The 18,286-nt window shown below is 38.5% G+C and overlaps 2 protein-coding genes across 2 annotated transcripts; both read right to left on the reverse strand.

Annotated features, from left to right (window-relative positions):
* Positions 1-387: 387 nt before the first annotated feature.
* On the reverse strand, positions 388-2,728 carry LOC307168792 (uncharacterized protein). The gene is made up of 4 exons (XM_079889036.1): positions 2,276-2,728; positions 1,645-1,683; positions 1,444-1,537; positions 388-1,358 (listed from the first exon to the last, which is right to left on the reverse strand). The coding sequence occupies exons 1-4, from the start codon at positions 2,371-2,373 to the stop codon at positions 429-431; spliced, it is 1,161 nt and encodes a 386-aa protein (XP_079745162.1). The 5' UTR covers positions 2,374-2,728; the 3' UTR covers positions 388-428.
* A 2,689-nt stretch (positions 2,729-5,417) lies between these two features.
* On the reverse strand, positions 5,418-18,242 carry ostm1 (osteoclastogenesis associated transmembrane protein 1; the record flags this gene model as incomplete). Its single annotated transcript, XM_079888738.1, has 8 exons — positions 5,418-7,267; positions 7,541-7,706; positions 10,755-10,865; positions 10,950-11,044; positions 11,923-12,037; positions 12,457-12,629; positions 12,814-12,924; positions 18,119-18,242. 8 exons carry the CDS (start codon positions 18,240-18,242, stop codon positions 7,212-7,214), a joined length of 951 nt encoding a protein of 316 aa, XP_079744864.1. The 3' UTR covers positions 5,418-7,211.
* Between the last annotated feature and the right edge of the window lie 44 nt (positions 18,243-18,286).

Genomic DNA, 18,286 nt, shown 5'->3' on the forward strand with positions numbered 1-18,286 from the left:
AGCGTGCTAAACAACAACCTTTACAGACATTGGGACCCTCACTCTCTCTCAGCCAAGGACCCCAATACAATATTATATAATTTAATAATCTTTTTTCTTTACCAGATTTGGACCCAGATTATTGTAATGTAATGAATCATTTTGAATAAACCATAAAAGTATTTTCAGATGAATAGAGATCATAAATCCTCAATAAAGAATATGGTTTTATTAGACAATCACTTGATTTTTTAAAAATTCAATATGTATTTTTAATTATGACATATCACTCCAACATAGTAGTGCATATAACAAAAAAAGACAAACTACTGTGCTTTTTGACTTGTTTACACAAAAGTCACCTTATATTTAAATTAGGACATTTTTTCAACATTGTCATATTAATGTCATTATCATGCAAAACTGAAAATAATTTTCTAATTGTACATTCATTTTCTTTTTTTAGTGGTTCGCCCAAGTAAGGCGGCGATGTCTTGTCTTTTAGAGATTCCACCAAGACTTCCAGAGTGTCCATAAGGTAGTTCATGGAAAGGTTCTTGGGTTATATCATCTTCCATGCAATCCACTGCCACATTATACGTTTCCAGGAACATGTTGTATAAAATACAGCAGGCCTTCACAGCTAAGCTGGTTTGACGGATGGACTGCTTCTGCAGACACCGGAGCCTTTGAAAACGAGATCTCAGATTATGGATGGAGCCTTGCACCACTGCAAGAGATGACTGCACTTTCTGATTATAACATACTTTTTTCTGTCCGACTGTTCCATAATCAGGGAACGGGGTCAGGAAGTGCTCTGAAAGTGGGAAGGTGGAATCACCTATGATGTGCTTGCCATGTAGGAGAGCCACGGGGTCTTCCTGCAATGCCTTGCCGATCTCCGTGGCTAACAGCACTCTTGAGTTATGCCAGTTACTAGGGTGCTCTGCAGTCACATAGGTAAAACGACCCTTGTGGTTGCAAAAAGCCATGAGTTTTACAGAGTACAACCCCTCTGCATCTCTATATACCTCTGGATCTGGCACATCAGAAGGCTTCTCAATAGGAATGAAACATGTTCCTACTACACAGAGAGTATCTGGCAACCCCACATTAGAAAAGAAGCCCAGCACAGACATTTCTGCTTCCTCCCCCTGAGGCCAGTGAATTTCATTAGCCAAATTGCTGGTAATAAGGATGCAGAATTCATCCAGCTGATCACAAATGAGTGACTCTGTGATGTGGAAGCGGTTTGCCACACTATGGTAAGACTCTTGGGTAGAAAGAGCCCACAGAGAAGCAAGCACAGCATGCCACACAGTCCACCCCTCTTGTCTAACGGCAGTCCATTTACAGGGTGCCAGCAGCCGCACCAACTCCTACAAACACAAAAAGAAAAGAACAATTTGTTCACAAAATACAAATGAGATTAGCAAATAGTAGGACCAGCATTAGTTTAAGTACCTCAGTTTGAGTTGGCGTCAGCTGGAAGTGACTCTTAAACTCACTTATCGTCAAGCTTTGCAGCACGGTATTGAACACTTCTCTTGCTTCCTCTCTGACACGTGAAAAAAGAATAATGTTAGAGCATTTATCTAAACATTTCATTATAAAGATGTCTTGACAGAAACTTTCTTTCATCAAATGCTGTGTGGATCATCTTACCTTTTCAGATTATCACTTTGTTTAGTTTTCAGCTTCATTCTGTTGAAATATAAATTAATATACATATATATATATATATATATATATATAAAGCTTTTTAGTTGCTGCTGGTCATTGGCACTCTCAGGAGAGAGAAAATAAAAGGTACAAATCTGCAACTGGGGCACCACCCTTAATGCACAAATGCTAAAAAGAAAAATAGAAAAGTACATCTTTGTACCTAATTTACCCCTAAATGGCACATAATAGTATCTTAAAGGTACATATGAATACTTTAAAAGTACATATTAGTCCATTAAAATGTACATATTAGCACCTACTGCCCCAGTGACAGCTTTGTACCCTTTTTTCCTGTGAGTGCTGGTGATACTCAACCAGAAAGCTAGCAAAGGTACTAGCCAAGCTGTTTTTAGTACATTGTGGGCAGACAGTCAACCAGCAAATGAAGAGCAACCACGTTTGAAACATTTCCAGTATAAAATGGATTTTCAACAGGCTGGGAAACATAATGAATACTTCAAATAATCTAACTGTTGCAAGCTAGTGAGTAAGAGCGCCGTGCTGTTTGTTTACTAAATGAAGCAACAACGGCGATAATATTAAGTATTACATATTAACAGTTTTTATTCACCTGGCTTTCCGGCGAGTCGCATTTTTCTTGAAATATAAGAAATCTTCAGCATCATAACTGTCCGCTAATAAAAAAGCAATACATGTTTCCAGCGCCATGCTTTCCGGACCGGTTCAAAGTCATTTATGTATTTATTATTTCAAGTTATTTCGCTGGTGTCTGAAAGTGTCTTGAAATGGTTTAAAATGCCTTAAATGTTGAGGTTAGCTGGTAACGTTAGCCTGATATGAAAACATGGGAAATGAGCAGCGGTGCTCCTGACTCCTGGCCACACTTTAAGCCCCAGTTGGCCCGCTTTGGACCAAGATATTCGGTGGGACAAAAACCCCTGGCCGTTGCCCCGGATTTGGCACGATCAATCCCCGTACCAGAAACACGACTGGTCCTCCTGGCTAGCACTAATACTAGCTTTTTTGCCCGACAGTGGTTGGCTACTGGTGCAATGCCGCCCTCTTATGGCAAATCCATGTGATGGATTAAGAGGCTTTTCCCGAATGCGATTGATTTTCTTCAGTGGATATTGCTGTGTCAAACCAATCAACTATGCTGAAAATATCTTAAAGCAGCCCAAGATAGCTGGTCTCATCTGGTTTATGTTGGTCGCCGGCCTGGCCAATCAGGTATTCTGCTCTAGTTGGTTTAAATGCTGTTAAGATAAAACCAATAATCTGATATACCAATCTAAAAACCAACGAACCAATTTAGTCTGGTTTAAGATTTTTTTTCAGCAGTGAAAACATATTGTCTCAATCTATTGATTCAATCATAAAGCATAATCAAATTCCATCGATAGATGGCACCAGAGTAATACAATCTGATTTATTTATGATTCATCTCCATGTAATATAGATAGTCTCAGTATGGTTCAACTGTTAATCAATTCCACATTATTTACAATAAAAAAAACCCATCAAGTGTCTCTGTCTGAGTTGATGTGAGAGTAAAAACGAGAGGAAGTGATCATGCTCAAACCCTCCTCAATAACCTTTGCCATTTCCTCTTCAATCCCCCATTGACCTGAATGATGATGGCAGCAGAAAATAACAAATAAGAGCTACAGTGATGAGACTGCTTACTTCAGACTTGAGAGATGCTCTTACCGTCCTGTGTTAATCAGACAGAGTTAAATATGCAGGGAGTAATTGTGTAGGTCACAACCCTCATCTTAATTTACACATTATTAAATGGAGGTTATATGCTCTATGAGGCCATAAATCTGTATAAAAATCAACTATAACAAGTTGCATGAAAATTAAGAAATTAATTTTGTTTCATGCCCAAATATATTATTTATTTTTTCTTTTTACAATGAGGGTCATGGTTATTTTAAAACTGGATATTCAGTAGTAGAAATTGTAAAATAAAGGTCATGTCCATAAATATTTAATAATTGTGTTCATGGTCCCAGTGCATTTGTAGGCTAATCGTTTGAAATAAAAATTTGACCCTATACACAATTTATCACGCAAGACAATTTGATTCTGGTCGATCGACGATCAGATATTTTCGAGCATGGCGTCGCTGGATAGGCTATCTATCAAACATTTTGCCCGGGTAAAATATGTTAATATTACTGTGATATTTTTGCAGAGCTCGTCTGCTTATTTTTTACACTTTAATACACTCTTTCTTTCTTTCTTTTTTTCGTATAGGAAGTTCAGTATGAATGTAATTAAGGAGTAAACAAACATTAGCAAACAGCGAGTATAGCATATTGAGTTCAGTGCGTAACAAGAAGAATATGTATAGGCTTAAATAAGTGGAACAATTTATTCATTTGTTCCTATGCTTTCTGTTATGTTGCACTGAGTTATTCAGATGCTAAACCCATTTTAGAAATAGACTTGAATGCAGCTCATCACTGATGAAGATGAAGCACCACAGTGAAGCACTATTTCCCCACTGAAATCTTGTGTATTATTTTCCTCAAGAGGCTTTATAGCCGTCTTATCCAGCTGATGGGCAATGCACTGTACCCAGAGATGAGAGGGCAGGGGTGCCCAACAGGGTCAGATGTTTCTGCCCTTATGCCATAGCCCCTTATTCAAAAGCTGCCAGACCCCCTGTGTCTGTGTAAGCCTTGCCGACTGTGATCCCATTGTCTTATTAAAAAAAGCTACAGGGAACAGAAGTCATCCACCTTAGGATTCTGACACACCAATCAGCATCTGCGATGTCTCCTCCAGCTGACCTCTCATATGACCTTTGTAATGGGGCGAAGCATTTAAGAATGATCAGCGGCAAATGGAGGCTGGAATGGAGAGCTCTGTAGCTATCAGCAAGTGACCACTGTGATGAAGTGATTTTATAATCATAATACCATAATCCCATGATCTTCAGACTTTAACCCTTATGAGGTCATAATGGCCCCTTTCATTCAGCAACACATGTTGGCTCTTAAGTGAGAGTTCTCTAATTATAAAGCTATATTACTTCAACAAAGCACCATATTCAGCTTTAGCTAATTTACTAACTGACAGCTTTAAAAGGTTTGCATAACTACCAAAGTTGCACTAAATAAGAATACTATGTGTGATGGATGACAGAGCATATTGGTAGGAACCAGAGATACAAATCAAACAAGTTTAAAGATAAAAATTTGATAAGTGAACCTAATTTGTGTTAAATCAACAATATTTCATTTATATCCCAAATATTATTATGATATAATAACAGGTGTATATATGATTATATTACTATTATACTAGGGTTTTATCAGCTAGTTGATGATTTTTCTTGTTGCAACACACTTGACATGCAATTACGGTTGTGTTTTCCAGTATTTTATCTAATTTGTACAAATTTTAACTAACAAGAAACAAAATAACACATTATAATGACTTACCAGTTATCACTATCAATATCTTACTGTATTTTTCCTTCAAACTAATGTTGAGCAATATTGAGACCATTTTAAATAATTAAAAGGCAGAAACTGAAACTTTTTTAAATTACAAAATATTACATTTTACACAAAAAAATAATGAACAAAGAATTATTTTCTTAGTCAATTACAATTAAAGCTCCTTGGAATAGATTATGATGCTTGGAAACAAGCCAGAGGGGTGGTAATGAACTCAGTTCACATTGCAATACCAAGTAAATTATACATATAAATAATAATTATACAATAAACATTTTTAGAATGAAATGTCTTTTTATTAGTCGAAATAAAATTACAGCTTTACAAAAGGTGAAAATATTAGACTTTTTTTGTTAGCATACGAATTCTCCTTGAGAGCACAAAGCAATCATCAACAGATGAGAATGATTTCATTTCTAATCACAGCTCATCCAAAATCCTAATGTCAACTTTTAAACAAAATGCAGCAGCTACATTCAAGGTTTGTTGGATTTCAAAGCCCTACTGAGTTTCAGGCTCAGGGTTATTTCTTAACAGGCTCATTGCTTAAGGTCCAAAGTCACTGCTCTGATTCTTATTGGGGCAAAACGTGATGTGGGATAATCTCATATTTTCCACCAGTTTCCCCTCATCCTCTCTAGGGTTCTTGTCAGGGAAAGTAAGCTCGGGTCATACGTCTCAAAAGCTATTTCGGCTTTTGCGTCAGTTCGTCGAGCACGTGGCCATGAAATTCGCCTGGTTGCTACATTTGGCAGTCAGGTCAGGAGTAATGACTTTCACCAATGCTTAACGGATAATGGCATTGCAGGGATGAAAGCTGTCATTCTTGTTAGACATTGCACTCATGAGCCGCGTATGAAAAGGCTATTTTTCCCCACATCTTCCTGCACGATCATATGATTGGACAAATCAAGCAAAATGCGCTTATGAGGCAGTGTGATAGGCAATGGCTCGGCTCCATAAGACCAAAAAGCCAATGCGGCTTAAACGGATGTGTTGTTACGATTATTCGGCCAAGTAACTTTATCCTACATTTAGATTAGCTGCTAATGACTGGGGAAACGGGTGCTTTGCAATCCAAGGAAAGTCCACATAGCCATGAAAACAACGAGCCTGTCAATCCCTCCGAGGAAGGCTTTAGGAGTTAAGCACAATTAACATATTTTAATAGAGGTATGAGGAAACTAGTAGATTGAAAACTATTTCACAACCACAAAAGAATGCAAGGGGTTTTCTTAGAACTTACACTTTATATAATTTAATACTCAGCAATGGGCAAATAAAAGTTTCCTCTGATATATCGTTAATTCAACTTTCTTATTCCATGCCTAACTCTGATTAGTCAAATTTGTTCATCAAACATTTAAATGACAGTATCTAACCATACAATGAGGTGAAGACTATGGCAACTCCATTGTAAAAAGCATAAAAAGCAAACAAGCACATGGTTCATCTAAAAGGCTTCATGTTGCCTCTGCCATCCTTTACTTTTCTCCTCTACTCACTGCATACACCTTTAACCCTGAATAAGGTATTTGTTACAAGACTTTTCTCTAATGCACATGGAGTGCTTCCAGAAGTGGTACATTGCCATGTCATTTATTTGTGTGTGTGTGTGTGTGCGCATTCGTTACTACCTAGGAAAATAGAGAGTATAAAATGTAACATGCTCTCTCAAAAATGCAGCATAACCAGTTTCATGTAAAAGATAAAGCAACCTTTTCTCAGGATCACATCTTTTTCATACCTTAAATACAATAATATAATACCAACATCCTTTCTAATTATTGAAAAGCTCACTGATCCTCTCTGAAAAACAGAATTATGTCTTAACAGCTAAGCAAAAAAAAAAAGCACTGAACCTAAATCAATAGTGCAAATCAAAAATAGTGCAAAACAAAAGAAAAAAAAACACTTCTGATTTAAGAGAATGTGATCACAGCAGCTGGAGAACATCAGTCTTTGAACCGAGATGTGCTCGGAGTCCAGGAGAAGACACAAACCCCATCCGTCCATGATAAAAGTGCGTGTTGATTTAGTGGGAGAGGTGAACTAAAGATGCCTCATCTCCACTCAGCTGAATTTGTCTTGGATATTCATTAGGCTGCTGCTGGACTTGGCTCTATTGGCTGTGGATCAAGATGAAGGAATAGATTAAAACCAGACTGGCAGGAGATGCAGCAGAATATTCACTACAAAGTCAGAGACTTTGCTCAGAGCATTAAGAACACAGTTTGTGTATTACACGCTTTGAAAGATGCTAAAAGTAGTAGTCTTGGTGATCTGAGACAAGTAATTGACCCTAAAACTGAAAGCATGCACAGTTAACACCGTCGAACACCTCTGTCCTTTTCCTTGAACCTTCTGCAGAGACAATTTGCACAACTAAGCAAGTTACTCACGGTGTATGAGCTTGCGTTTCTTTTGTTCCGAGTGCAGGAAGCTGCTTAAGTAGAAGATGATGGGGAGGAAGAGCATGAAGCTGGACACCGCGATGACAGGCACCGTCTCTTCCCGAGGCAACGAGCATTTATAGTTTTTACTCCACAACCGCCGTGTAATGTTCATCTGGGAAGTAAGCGAGGTAATCAGTTTCACAATATCTAATGGCTCCATCTTTATCTGACAAAAAAACATTTTTTTTTCTTTGTTGGATCAGTGTGTTATATTACATTACTGCATTAGGCAGACGATTTCATCCAAAGCAAATTACAATGAATTTAATCATGCATTTTCATCCATTCTGTGAGAATCAAGCCGTGAGAATGGTGTGACATGCTACTGTATATTAAGACTGGAATACACTACATGACTTTTAAAATCTGAACATATTTTAAACACTAGGCATTACACACTTTTTGTGTACTTATTGCCGAATTTGTAAATGGTTATAGAGGAAAACTGGCCGTCATACACCACCAGATTTTCAAGGTGTCCCAAACACAACAAACTCACATAAGCTACGTCCCAATTCAGAGGCTGCATCCTTCAAATGCAGACTACAAATGCGTCCTTCATTTCCTAGGCCACAAAGGATAGAACGAGTGGATCCTCCACAGCCGGGCCTATTCCAAGATTCATTGCGCTGGTGACGACTAGAATTTTTTTTTAGAGAAAATGCCAGATTACACTCTTAAATGTAAGTATTGGGTTTCAACTTACTCGAATATCTAACAATATTAATTTACAAAAAAAAAAAAAAACTTTAAAGGGGTTCAAATGTTGACTTAAATCTTACTAAGATGCTTTATTATTAGGGGTGTAACGATACCCTCATGTCACGATTCGATACATATCACGATACTGAACTCACGATACGATATTATTGCGATACTCCAAGACATATGGTAAAAGGTTAACCAAAAATGTACTGTTGATTAAAATGCTAAATTTGATATTACATTGTGTGTGTAAATGAATAGGCTTGGACTTGTAACCCAATGCACAGGACAATAGAGACACCAGAATAACAATATTCATGATTCTGAAGCTGAAAATACTGAATTATTTTAGACGAATTTGCTTACACTCTTTCACTGACTAGATATATTTAAAATAATGTAGGCCACTTTTTACTGGTAACATAAAACATTTGGCATTATCAGGACACACAAATATTCCCCCATTGCATTATAATACATTAAATTCACATTACATAGTATTTTAATGTAGTACTGACAACTCTGTAAACTTGATTTTTTTCACGGACAGTAATTTTCATTTTGGGTGAACTATACACAATACATATTGTCACTATCCACGATACATATTGTTATATTTTTGTATTGCAATATATTGTGACACAATATATTGTTACACCCCTATTTATTATGTACATAAATAGATCAAGGTGAAGAGATTTAGACATGTTGCAAACCCTGTTTTGTTTTCAGACAGTTTAATATAACTCTCAAAAAAAGTACAGTACAAAAGTTATTGGCGCTCATCAATGGCAGCTGTCACAGTTGCAAGGCAACAAGAGAAATCCTCCTGACTGATGCCGAAACACTACTGACTTCGTGATTTTTTACTCGCGTAACGTGTCTTTGCATTGACTTAACATTGAAATCACTCGTGCCTGACGCGCTATTCGCATCCGGTGTGAACGCACCATTAGGCTAGACCGTCCCAATTAAAGTACCCATGAAGTTTTTTGTGCTTTTAGTATGAATATGTAAGCCTTACTGTTATCTATAAGGTAGTGTGCTCCAAAAGCATTCAAAACTTCTGTCTCTCACTTCCACCAATATGGATCAATGATTTTGATCAGATTTTCTGTCCAATCAAATGCTCTTTAGAATCTAAAGCATCCCGTCCCCTACATTATAAATTGATGCTGAAGCTGTGGCTAAAATGGGTCACTTGTTCACACATTTACTATTTGCTACATGGTGAATGGCACATAGTGCACTATGTAGGGAATGAGGAAAGATTAAGAGAGTGTAAATATGCTTTACATTGGGGCGAATAAAGTCTGGTTTTACATTAGCAGCGCACACACAGTCTGCTCTTGTCCAGAGACATGATAGCACAGAGCGGATCATATGCGCGAGTCAGAGCATACCAGAAAATGTATCAGACCCATTTGAATTCTGCACAGAATGCTATATTTTAAAGCAGGGTTTCTCAAACTCGGTCCTGGAGGGCCGCTGTCCTGTACAGTTTAGCTCCAACCCTGATCAAACACACCTGAGCAAACTAATCAATGTCTTCAGGATCACTAGAAACTCACAGCTAGGTGTGTTTGATCAGGGTTGGAGCTAAACTGTGCAGGACAGTGGCCCTCCAGGACCGAGTTTGAGGAAACCCTGTTTTAAAGCGATACGGAGGAGATTAGGAGGAGAGACGGTTAGAGTTTAGGAGGTAACTGCGGGTTTACCAAGATCAACGGCTCTGGCCAAGCAGTGATATCGACGAAACGCTATTGGCCATTTAAAAAAAGGGGAGGAGCAGTTCAACATGTCCCGTCACAACTTCCATAGTATTTTTTTTTTCCTACTATGGAAGTCAATGGCTAACATCAACTGTCTGGTTACCAACATTCTTCAAGATGAATGTAGAAGAGAATAGAAAGAAACTCGTTCAGGTTTGGGACAACTTGAGGGTGAGTAAATGACTGAATTTTCATTTTTGGGTGAACTATCCCGAACATCGCTCGGTTCGACCTTCGCGGACATCGAAGGTGTGGCCTTTGAAGTTGGGGAGCAAGGTCCTTCAAAGGATGCAGCCTCTGAATTGGGACACAGCTACAGAAACATGTTCTTCATTGCTAGGAGGCGTGACAAATGAAAACAATATGTTTTCTAAAATCAGCTCAAAATATCAAACATGTTTGATATCTTCCAACGGGATGGAATCCTAGTCTGAAGCAAAAAAAAGAAGTCTGTGCCCATCACAAACTACAGAAACTCCAACTTCCCAATATTTGCAGATTCAACTAGCGTCGACTTGTCCAGACTGGCAATTGGGGCAAAATGAGTGTACAAAAGCATTGTTACAGATGTAGTGCTATTGAGGGTGATATTTTACAATTCTCCCAAACTTGCACATTGTAAAACTTATAACTTTCGGACTGTTTTTGTCAAATGACAGGGTTTGTGTATAGTAGGTACTTACTGCGTCTTCTATATCAATGCAGAGTGTTTGGTTTTTCTCCATTCTACCATAGAGCTCGTTCAGCCTTTTGTATGAGGCTTTGCAGTCTTTGCACAGTTCGGTGTGGTTGCTCTGTTTAGAGAACAGGATACTCTCAAACTCAAGGATTTGTTTTAACTGTGCTTGTATTGATCTAAGTGAGCCATTCGATATTACCAGATATTGCTGAAAGCAGGTGAGTGACTGATTCGCCATGGCCATGAAGTACACAGTCTCATTGGTGAGAGCCTCTCCATCTTCAGTCAGACATTCTAATGAGGAAAAATGTGAATTTTACACACGACACAATTTCTTCATATTGCAAGTGGTGAGAAATATATCATCTGGTTATATTAAGAGTGAAAATGAAAGAAACATGCTTAAAGGAGAAATTTTTTTGTAAATTTGGAGTGCTGTCAGTACAGAGAACAACGACAAAAATCGGTGTTGCCTACACCGTGTTATCCTCTTTTTAAAATTTGCACCCTGTTGACTTCAATGGGGCAATATTTAAACCTGCTTTTAGCCTCTTAACATCCTTGATGTGTCATTACAAGTGCCCAGCCAATGTGAGTGATTCCTTCAGAGTGAACACGGTGAATCTGACTGCAGTAGATGTGAAAGATATGAATAAAAGTGATGTTAATTCAGCCAGCACACATACCTGTATTTACTTCCTGTTTTCGGTCGAAGTCCACAGTAGTCGATTGTCGAGTTCATGCGCGTGATCATAAGTAACTAAACCTACTAATCTAACCTACTAACCTAAACCTAAACTAAAACCTGGCTGAATTAACATCATTTTTATTCATATCTTTCACATCTACTGCAGTCAGATTCACCCGCGTTCACTCTGAAGGAATCACTCACATGGCTGGGCACTTGTAATGACACATCAAGGATGTTAAGAGGCTAAAAGCAGGTTTAAAACTTGCCCCATTGAAGTCAACAGGGTGCAAATTTTAAAAAGAGGATAACACGGTGTAGGCAACACCGATTTTTGTCGTTGTTCTCTGTACTGACAGCACTCCAAATTTACCAAAAAATGAGCTCAATGTTAAAATTGACCGGAGTTCTCCTTTAAGAGAAAGGATCCAGTCTAATGCCAATTTCAATTGAACCTTACAATGTTTCAGGTTATGTTACTTACGTTTGCATTCTGCTGATTCCCAGATCTCTTCCATATCGCTGTAGAGGGTATAGAGCAGCATCAACCTATCAGAACGCATCAGGCTGTCATGACAACTAACATTTCCAGGGCCCAGCTATGAGAAGACATAATTTAGTCACAGATTATTAAGCATTAACTTCTCCATCTGCAGATCATAACTTATTTTATAATAACAGTGTGTACAGTGACAAAATACCCAGTATATGTGTTAATTAAAATATATACAGTATGTACTGGCATCTTTAGCTATTTGTTCAGTTTAAAAAGGTGCAATAAGAAGATGACAAAGATGTGCAACTATTCAGAAGGACTCGAGTTAGTTTAAATTAACTTAAAATAGCTCTATAAGCTCACTAAAACATTCCAGAGTCAGTGTGAGTCAGGCAACACACACAATCACGAGACATGAGTGCATGTGACCAGTGGTTAACCAATTCTGTCAAACAACCTTCAAACCATTTATAGGCACGTTTAGTGTTGTAGATGGACATTTAGAGTAAATTAAACACTTACTTGGTCAGATGATATATTTGTATTTATTTCCGTCAGACTGTTGAAGTGAGTGTAACAGTTCTGACAGACTTTGACAGGTCGTGCGTAAGACACCAGGCAGTTGGCGTAAGTCACGTAGCGTTCACCGTAGATATGAAGCAGTTTAGTACAATACTCGTTCACTTCCAAGTCATCTGGAAACGTAGATGAAAGACTGAGAGAGTAGAAGAGCCCCAAACCGCTTGCCTGCGATACAGGCAGCTTTAATGCGGCATCGACACTCATTTCCGATGGGTAAACCGAACAGTTAGCAACGTTAATTAATGTAATCGCCCATCCTGAAAATAAGCATGATACCACACATGTAAATTTCGTTACCAAATCCATATCTTTTTGGACTCCAAACACAGAATGCTGTTGCTTTGCCCAGACTCTGCACAGCTTCCTGTTTTCCTCTTGCCTGCGTCTCGATCACATGACTATGGAAATCTCGCGATGGACGGGATTTTAAATGACAGGTGAAGTTTAAAGAAGTGGAAATTGAGCACAGTTAGTTTCAGCAAATTCCACTTGTTTTGTGTCTATATAATTTATTCTTTAAATTAAACTATTCGCTTTAATTTAAATAAAAGCTATCTCATAGATAGGATCATATTGCACTATTATAGAAATATTAGATCAGTGATCTCTGCCCATGTACGTAGGCTATTTAACAAAAAATATGTGTGTGATGCCCATTTCTTTTATGAAATAGGCCTATACATTTAACATTATTTACTGTATTTATTAACCTACTTGGATCATATTTTACACATCTACCGCGCTTCAGAATAGGACTTTCCGTCGGTTTTAGATCATGCACATAATAGCCTAGTCTTTTGCTTTTATTATCATCACCACTATGAATCAATTCAAGGTGAATTTTAAAATGTCCGCAGCCTCAGGAATAACAAACACTTGCTATGAAAATTTGGAATAAGCACCTTAACTGTATTCTTTTTTCATTATTTTATTATCTGTGTGTTTGGAGACAGTGGATTTACACACACGCGCTGCATCCTCTCTCTCTTCTCGGTTTTTGACACCGCGTGCAATTTTGCGAATGTGTTAGCGCGCGCACGCGGCCAAAAAATAATTACGGAGTCAAGGTAAACGATCTGGGCTCCGATTCTGATTGTGTTAATTGTCACAAACCCTCGAATCAAGCCACTGCAGTCAATGGTCTTTAATGTGAAATTAGTGCCTCTTGATAACTTGCAGTCCGCGGCAATTCTGCAGTCATGAGAGCCTGATGGAAATGGGGGACTCAGAATGCCTCGCATTAAGGGCTATTCTACTGCGTGCGCTGATGTCTGAGGGTAAATTCGCTGGTTTATGTCGTGGATTGTGGCATTAGCTCTCCACTACTGCAGCACTGTTATTGTGATAGCCTTAAATTGGATGATCCAAGTCACCCAAGGCAGCTGATTTCAGCGGTTTGCAAGCAGTGTACAAAATCATACTGTGATACCAAGGACGTTTGCAGTGAAAATAACCCTTTTTTTTTAAATCACATAGCCTACCTCACATGCCCTGGAAGAAATAGCCTAATAAATACGATTATTGATCAGTAGGAAACTAATCAGGTTTTTATACCACACAGGCCTACAATTGCCATGTGCATTACAGACTTCATTTGAATGCACAACGGAGACAATTGAGCGAGGACAAAAATCACTAATTAGGCTGCCTAAGTGAAGCATCTTCATCGACTGGAGAGCTCTCAAGCAAAGGGATGAGCCTGGATAACTTGGCTTATATTTTGAAAATGATGTGGCTAAAGATTGTCCTAATGAATTCTTAAAACGAAAAGCAGGTTTTCAAGAAAATAATTTCATGGGCCATCTGATCCACACAATCATTTGTGAAAGAAATGGTGCCTGCACATATATGGGATGCGATCGTGATTATATTAACGAGCGTTTTAAATCCTAAAACAACATTTTAGCATCCGTATAAAACTTTTAGATTAGGCTACACAACTATGTAGGTTTTTCTTTATCGTTTATCTATCTCGTCAAAAACTTTATTGCTGTTGACAATTGATGATTTTTTTTATAAATATAATTCAATGTAGCCTAAATAAAAAATGAAATACAAAAATAGGGTCTGGTCTAGGGAGCAGTTAAGGGTTAACTAAAGACTGTGCGCTTTAAGCCGTGGTCTAAACCTGGAGAGAGAGGAGCTGTAAAGTTATGCAGAAGTTATTCTCCATCCTTTGGTCCGTCCCTAATCCCCCAAAACCGCGTTCTTTTATGCGAGGACTGTGCCTCTTTTCTTGTTTTGCGTTGCCTATACAACATAAAGTCAGACTGCATTTAATGCTTATGGCGGGATGTGAGGGGGATTTTGCAAATGCGAGGCCCCTTTCGCCGAAATATTGCTCTCTAAACGTCGTGTGAGTCTACCAACCCAAAGCGACCCCAGATTCTCCCCCCGGTGTCTGACTCGAATGACAAACCAGCCTGATTTCACTGCATCGCTGGGAAATGTTGGGGCTGATAATAGAGATTTCGCTTTCATTTTTTACGGTTGACTTGGTTATTGTTGCTTTTCTTTTGCCCTGATTCCTTCCAGGGATTAGGCCTGACTTCCCCACTAGCAGCGGCCAAAGTGGCCCGAACTGGGGATGACAACTGACGAGGATCAAGGCTTGGGCTATTCTGCCCTCTGAGAGGCAATGTGAACTGAGAAGAGCTACAGGAGAAAAGCCCTTGGACAGGAGAAACGCGCTCTCAATGTTCAATGAACGGATCCCACTAAATAGCTTAGAAAGTCCTGCAGCCTAATTAATTACAGCTAACTTTCTCGTTAAAACGTGAATATCAGGACAGGACCTCACTCATTTGCATGCTATAGATGGTGGTCCTATAAAAAAAAAAAAAAAAAAAAAACTTGGAAATGTATTCTTGAAACAGGCAGCATTTAAAAGAAAAGCACAGTTGCTTCATTTAAAGTACTGTGAACACAAGTTTTGATAGATCTAAGTTGGATAAAAGCTTTATAGTATTTTATTATTATTTTTAGTATTGTCCTGACTGACAGTAAAGTGAAATAGGAATAGTAGTACTGACAAATGCTTAGTATAGTTCACTTACACAAAAGTTCTAGTAACTAAAAAAGAACTGTAGAGCGTACTTGATAATTTACTTTAAATAAAATATAATTGTTACCATTGTTGTGTTTTGCAGGCTGAATGTTGAAGTCTGTGTGACTCAAGTATGATCAATTGCAAGATTGTCACAAATATAGAGGGATTATATCAACACAATTAAAAGTTTCACAAGGTGTGTAGGACATTAGTGTTAGCAACAAAATTATAAAAGATCATTAATTGACATGAAATTGACATCCATATATACAAGCAGGGGCGTAATTTGTGGGGGGGTTGGGGGGGGGGAGATAACCCCCCCAATATTTATACCATGATCACATAAAAAATATGCAGAAACCCAAACTTCAAGCCCCCCAATGTTCAAACCAAATCTACGCCCTTGTATACAAGTAATATAGCATCAATGGGAAGAGAATTACAATAGTATAAATGAAGTTCCAAGTGCCCAACCAAAGGGATCACTAATCGCCATAACGGTGACCAAAAACATTTTAGGAAAATCAACATCAATTTATGAAGTCAGCTTATGTGATGTTCTCTCAAATGTATCAGTTGTATTAAAATTTCAACATTCAAGATGACTTTGGGAAATGAGTGAATGCAAACAGAGTCCATTAAGATTTCCCCCTCCTCAAAAACCACACTCAAACTAATCAATTCATCTGAACTTCTTAGTAAACAAAGCTTAGTATGTGAATAGCACAGATTACTAGAATTTTACAGTTAAGACATTAAGTAAAGTTAACTGAAAAGTGTTAGTTAGAATCACTGTTGGATTTTACAGTGTACTAAAAGGTTAACACATACTCACAGCCACTTTATTAGGTACAATGCCTTAACTCTTCGTGGCATAGATGCAACAAGGTTCTGGAAACATTCCTCCGAGATTTTGGTCTATATTTACACGATAGCATCACGTAGGTGCTGCGGATTTGTCGGCTGCACATCCATGATGGAAATGTTCCGTTCCACCACATCCCAAAGGTGCTCTAGTGGATTGAGATCTGGTGACTAGTGAGGCCATTTGAGTATCGTGACCTCATTGTCATGTTCAAGTAACCAGTTTGAGATGATCTGAGCTTTGGTGCTTTATCCTGCATTAGAAGATACACTGTGGTCATTAAAGGATGGACATGTTCAGTAACAATACTCAGGTAGGCTGTGGCTTTTAAACAATGCTCAATTGGCACTAAGGAGCCAAGAAAATATCACCCACACCATTAATAGAAGATTCCAGGCAGGATGGATCCATGCTTACGTGTTGTTTACGCCAAATTCTGACCCTATATCGCAGCAGAAATCGAGACTAGGCAATGCTTTTTTCAATCTTCTGACAGTAGTGGCACCCGGTGTGGTCTTCTGCTGCTTTAGCCCATCTGCTTCAAGATTTGACGGTTTGATGTCGTTCAGTGATGCTCTTCTGCACACCTCGGCTGGAAGGAGTGGTTATATGTTGCCTTTCCAATCAGCTCGAACCAGTCTGGCCATTCTCCTCTGACCTCTGGCATCAACAGGGGATTTTTACCTACAGAACTGCCGCTCACTTGAGATTTTCTCTTTTTTGGACCATTCTCTGTAAACCCTAGACATGGGTGTGCGTGAAAATCCAAGTAGATCAGCAGTTTACTTTCTGGCACCAACAATCATGCCACGTTCAAAGTCACTAAAATCAACTTTCTTGAAGTTCACAGTTTGAACATCAGCAGATCGTCTTGACCACATAAATGCATTGAGTTGCTGCCATCTGATTAGATATTTGTGGTAACAAGCAGTTGAGCAGGTGTACCTAATAAAGTGTCCTGTGAGTGTATATGGGTTACTACATAGCTCTAACTTTATATGACATATGCCATGTTAGCTGATAATAGCATTAAGATTCATGATCATAATCCAGAGCCGTTTAAAAAACACTGAACCTGAAAGATTTTATTATAGGCCTATATATTTTTGTGTAAATTTTGTATGCACTCTCAGAAAATAAAGTACATAATTGTACCTTTAGGGGTACAATGGCTTGTCACTGGGGCTGTACCCTCAAGGGTACAATATTGTACCTTAACCTTTAAAAGAAACGGTACATATATGTAACTTTTAATGCTTTTTGACCCTCAAAAAGGTACATATATGTACCTATGGGGTATGTTAGTGTAGATTGAACCTTGGGGGACAGAAATTGACTCCTACTGTACCCCTATTTCTGAAAGTGTTGGTGATTTGTATTTTAGAGGCTTATTTTAAAGAAGAGCATTCTTATTTGTTTGCTGAGATTGTTGAAACATCCACTCGGTAATGATTAGTTGACCCACATTTGCTAATCTTACTCTAAATATATGTCTTCTCCAATAGCACATAGCATTTGTGATTTTGTTCATTGTTTTACTATTAAAAAATGTACTAAATTGCTGTTGCAGAACTGATTGGCAGCACTAATCAATGACGTTTTGAGTTCGTCTCCCTCAACTAGACATGTCAGAAGAAGTTAATCTTTGTTGACGGTGTTGTGCTCTACTGTCTGCCGGCTTGGCTCACAGATCCAAGTCTCCAACAAACAGGCGGGATAATTACCAAACATGTAGCCGACGAGCTCGATGCACAATGGCGCATTGACTTCCTCGCTGTTGGTCGCCTCTGTGGAGCGCCACGGCGAGGCCATCGTTCCACGCAAGTCACCCCAGGAATCGTTCACCCGGAGCGGGA

This window comes from Squalius cephalus (genome assembly GCF_949319135.1).
Source record: "Squalius cephalus genome assembly, chromosome: 12".
In the NCBI taxonomy this organism is placed as follows: Eukaryota; Metazoa; Chordata; class Actinopteri; order Cypriniformes; family Leuciscidae; genus Squalius; species Squalius cephalus.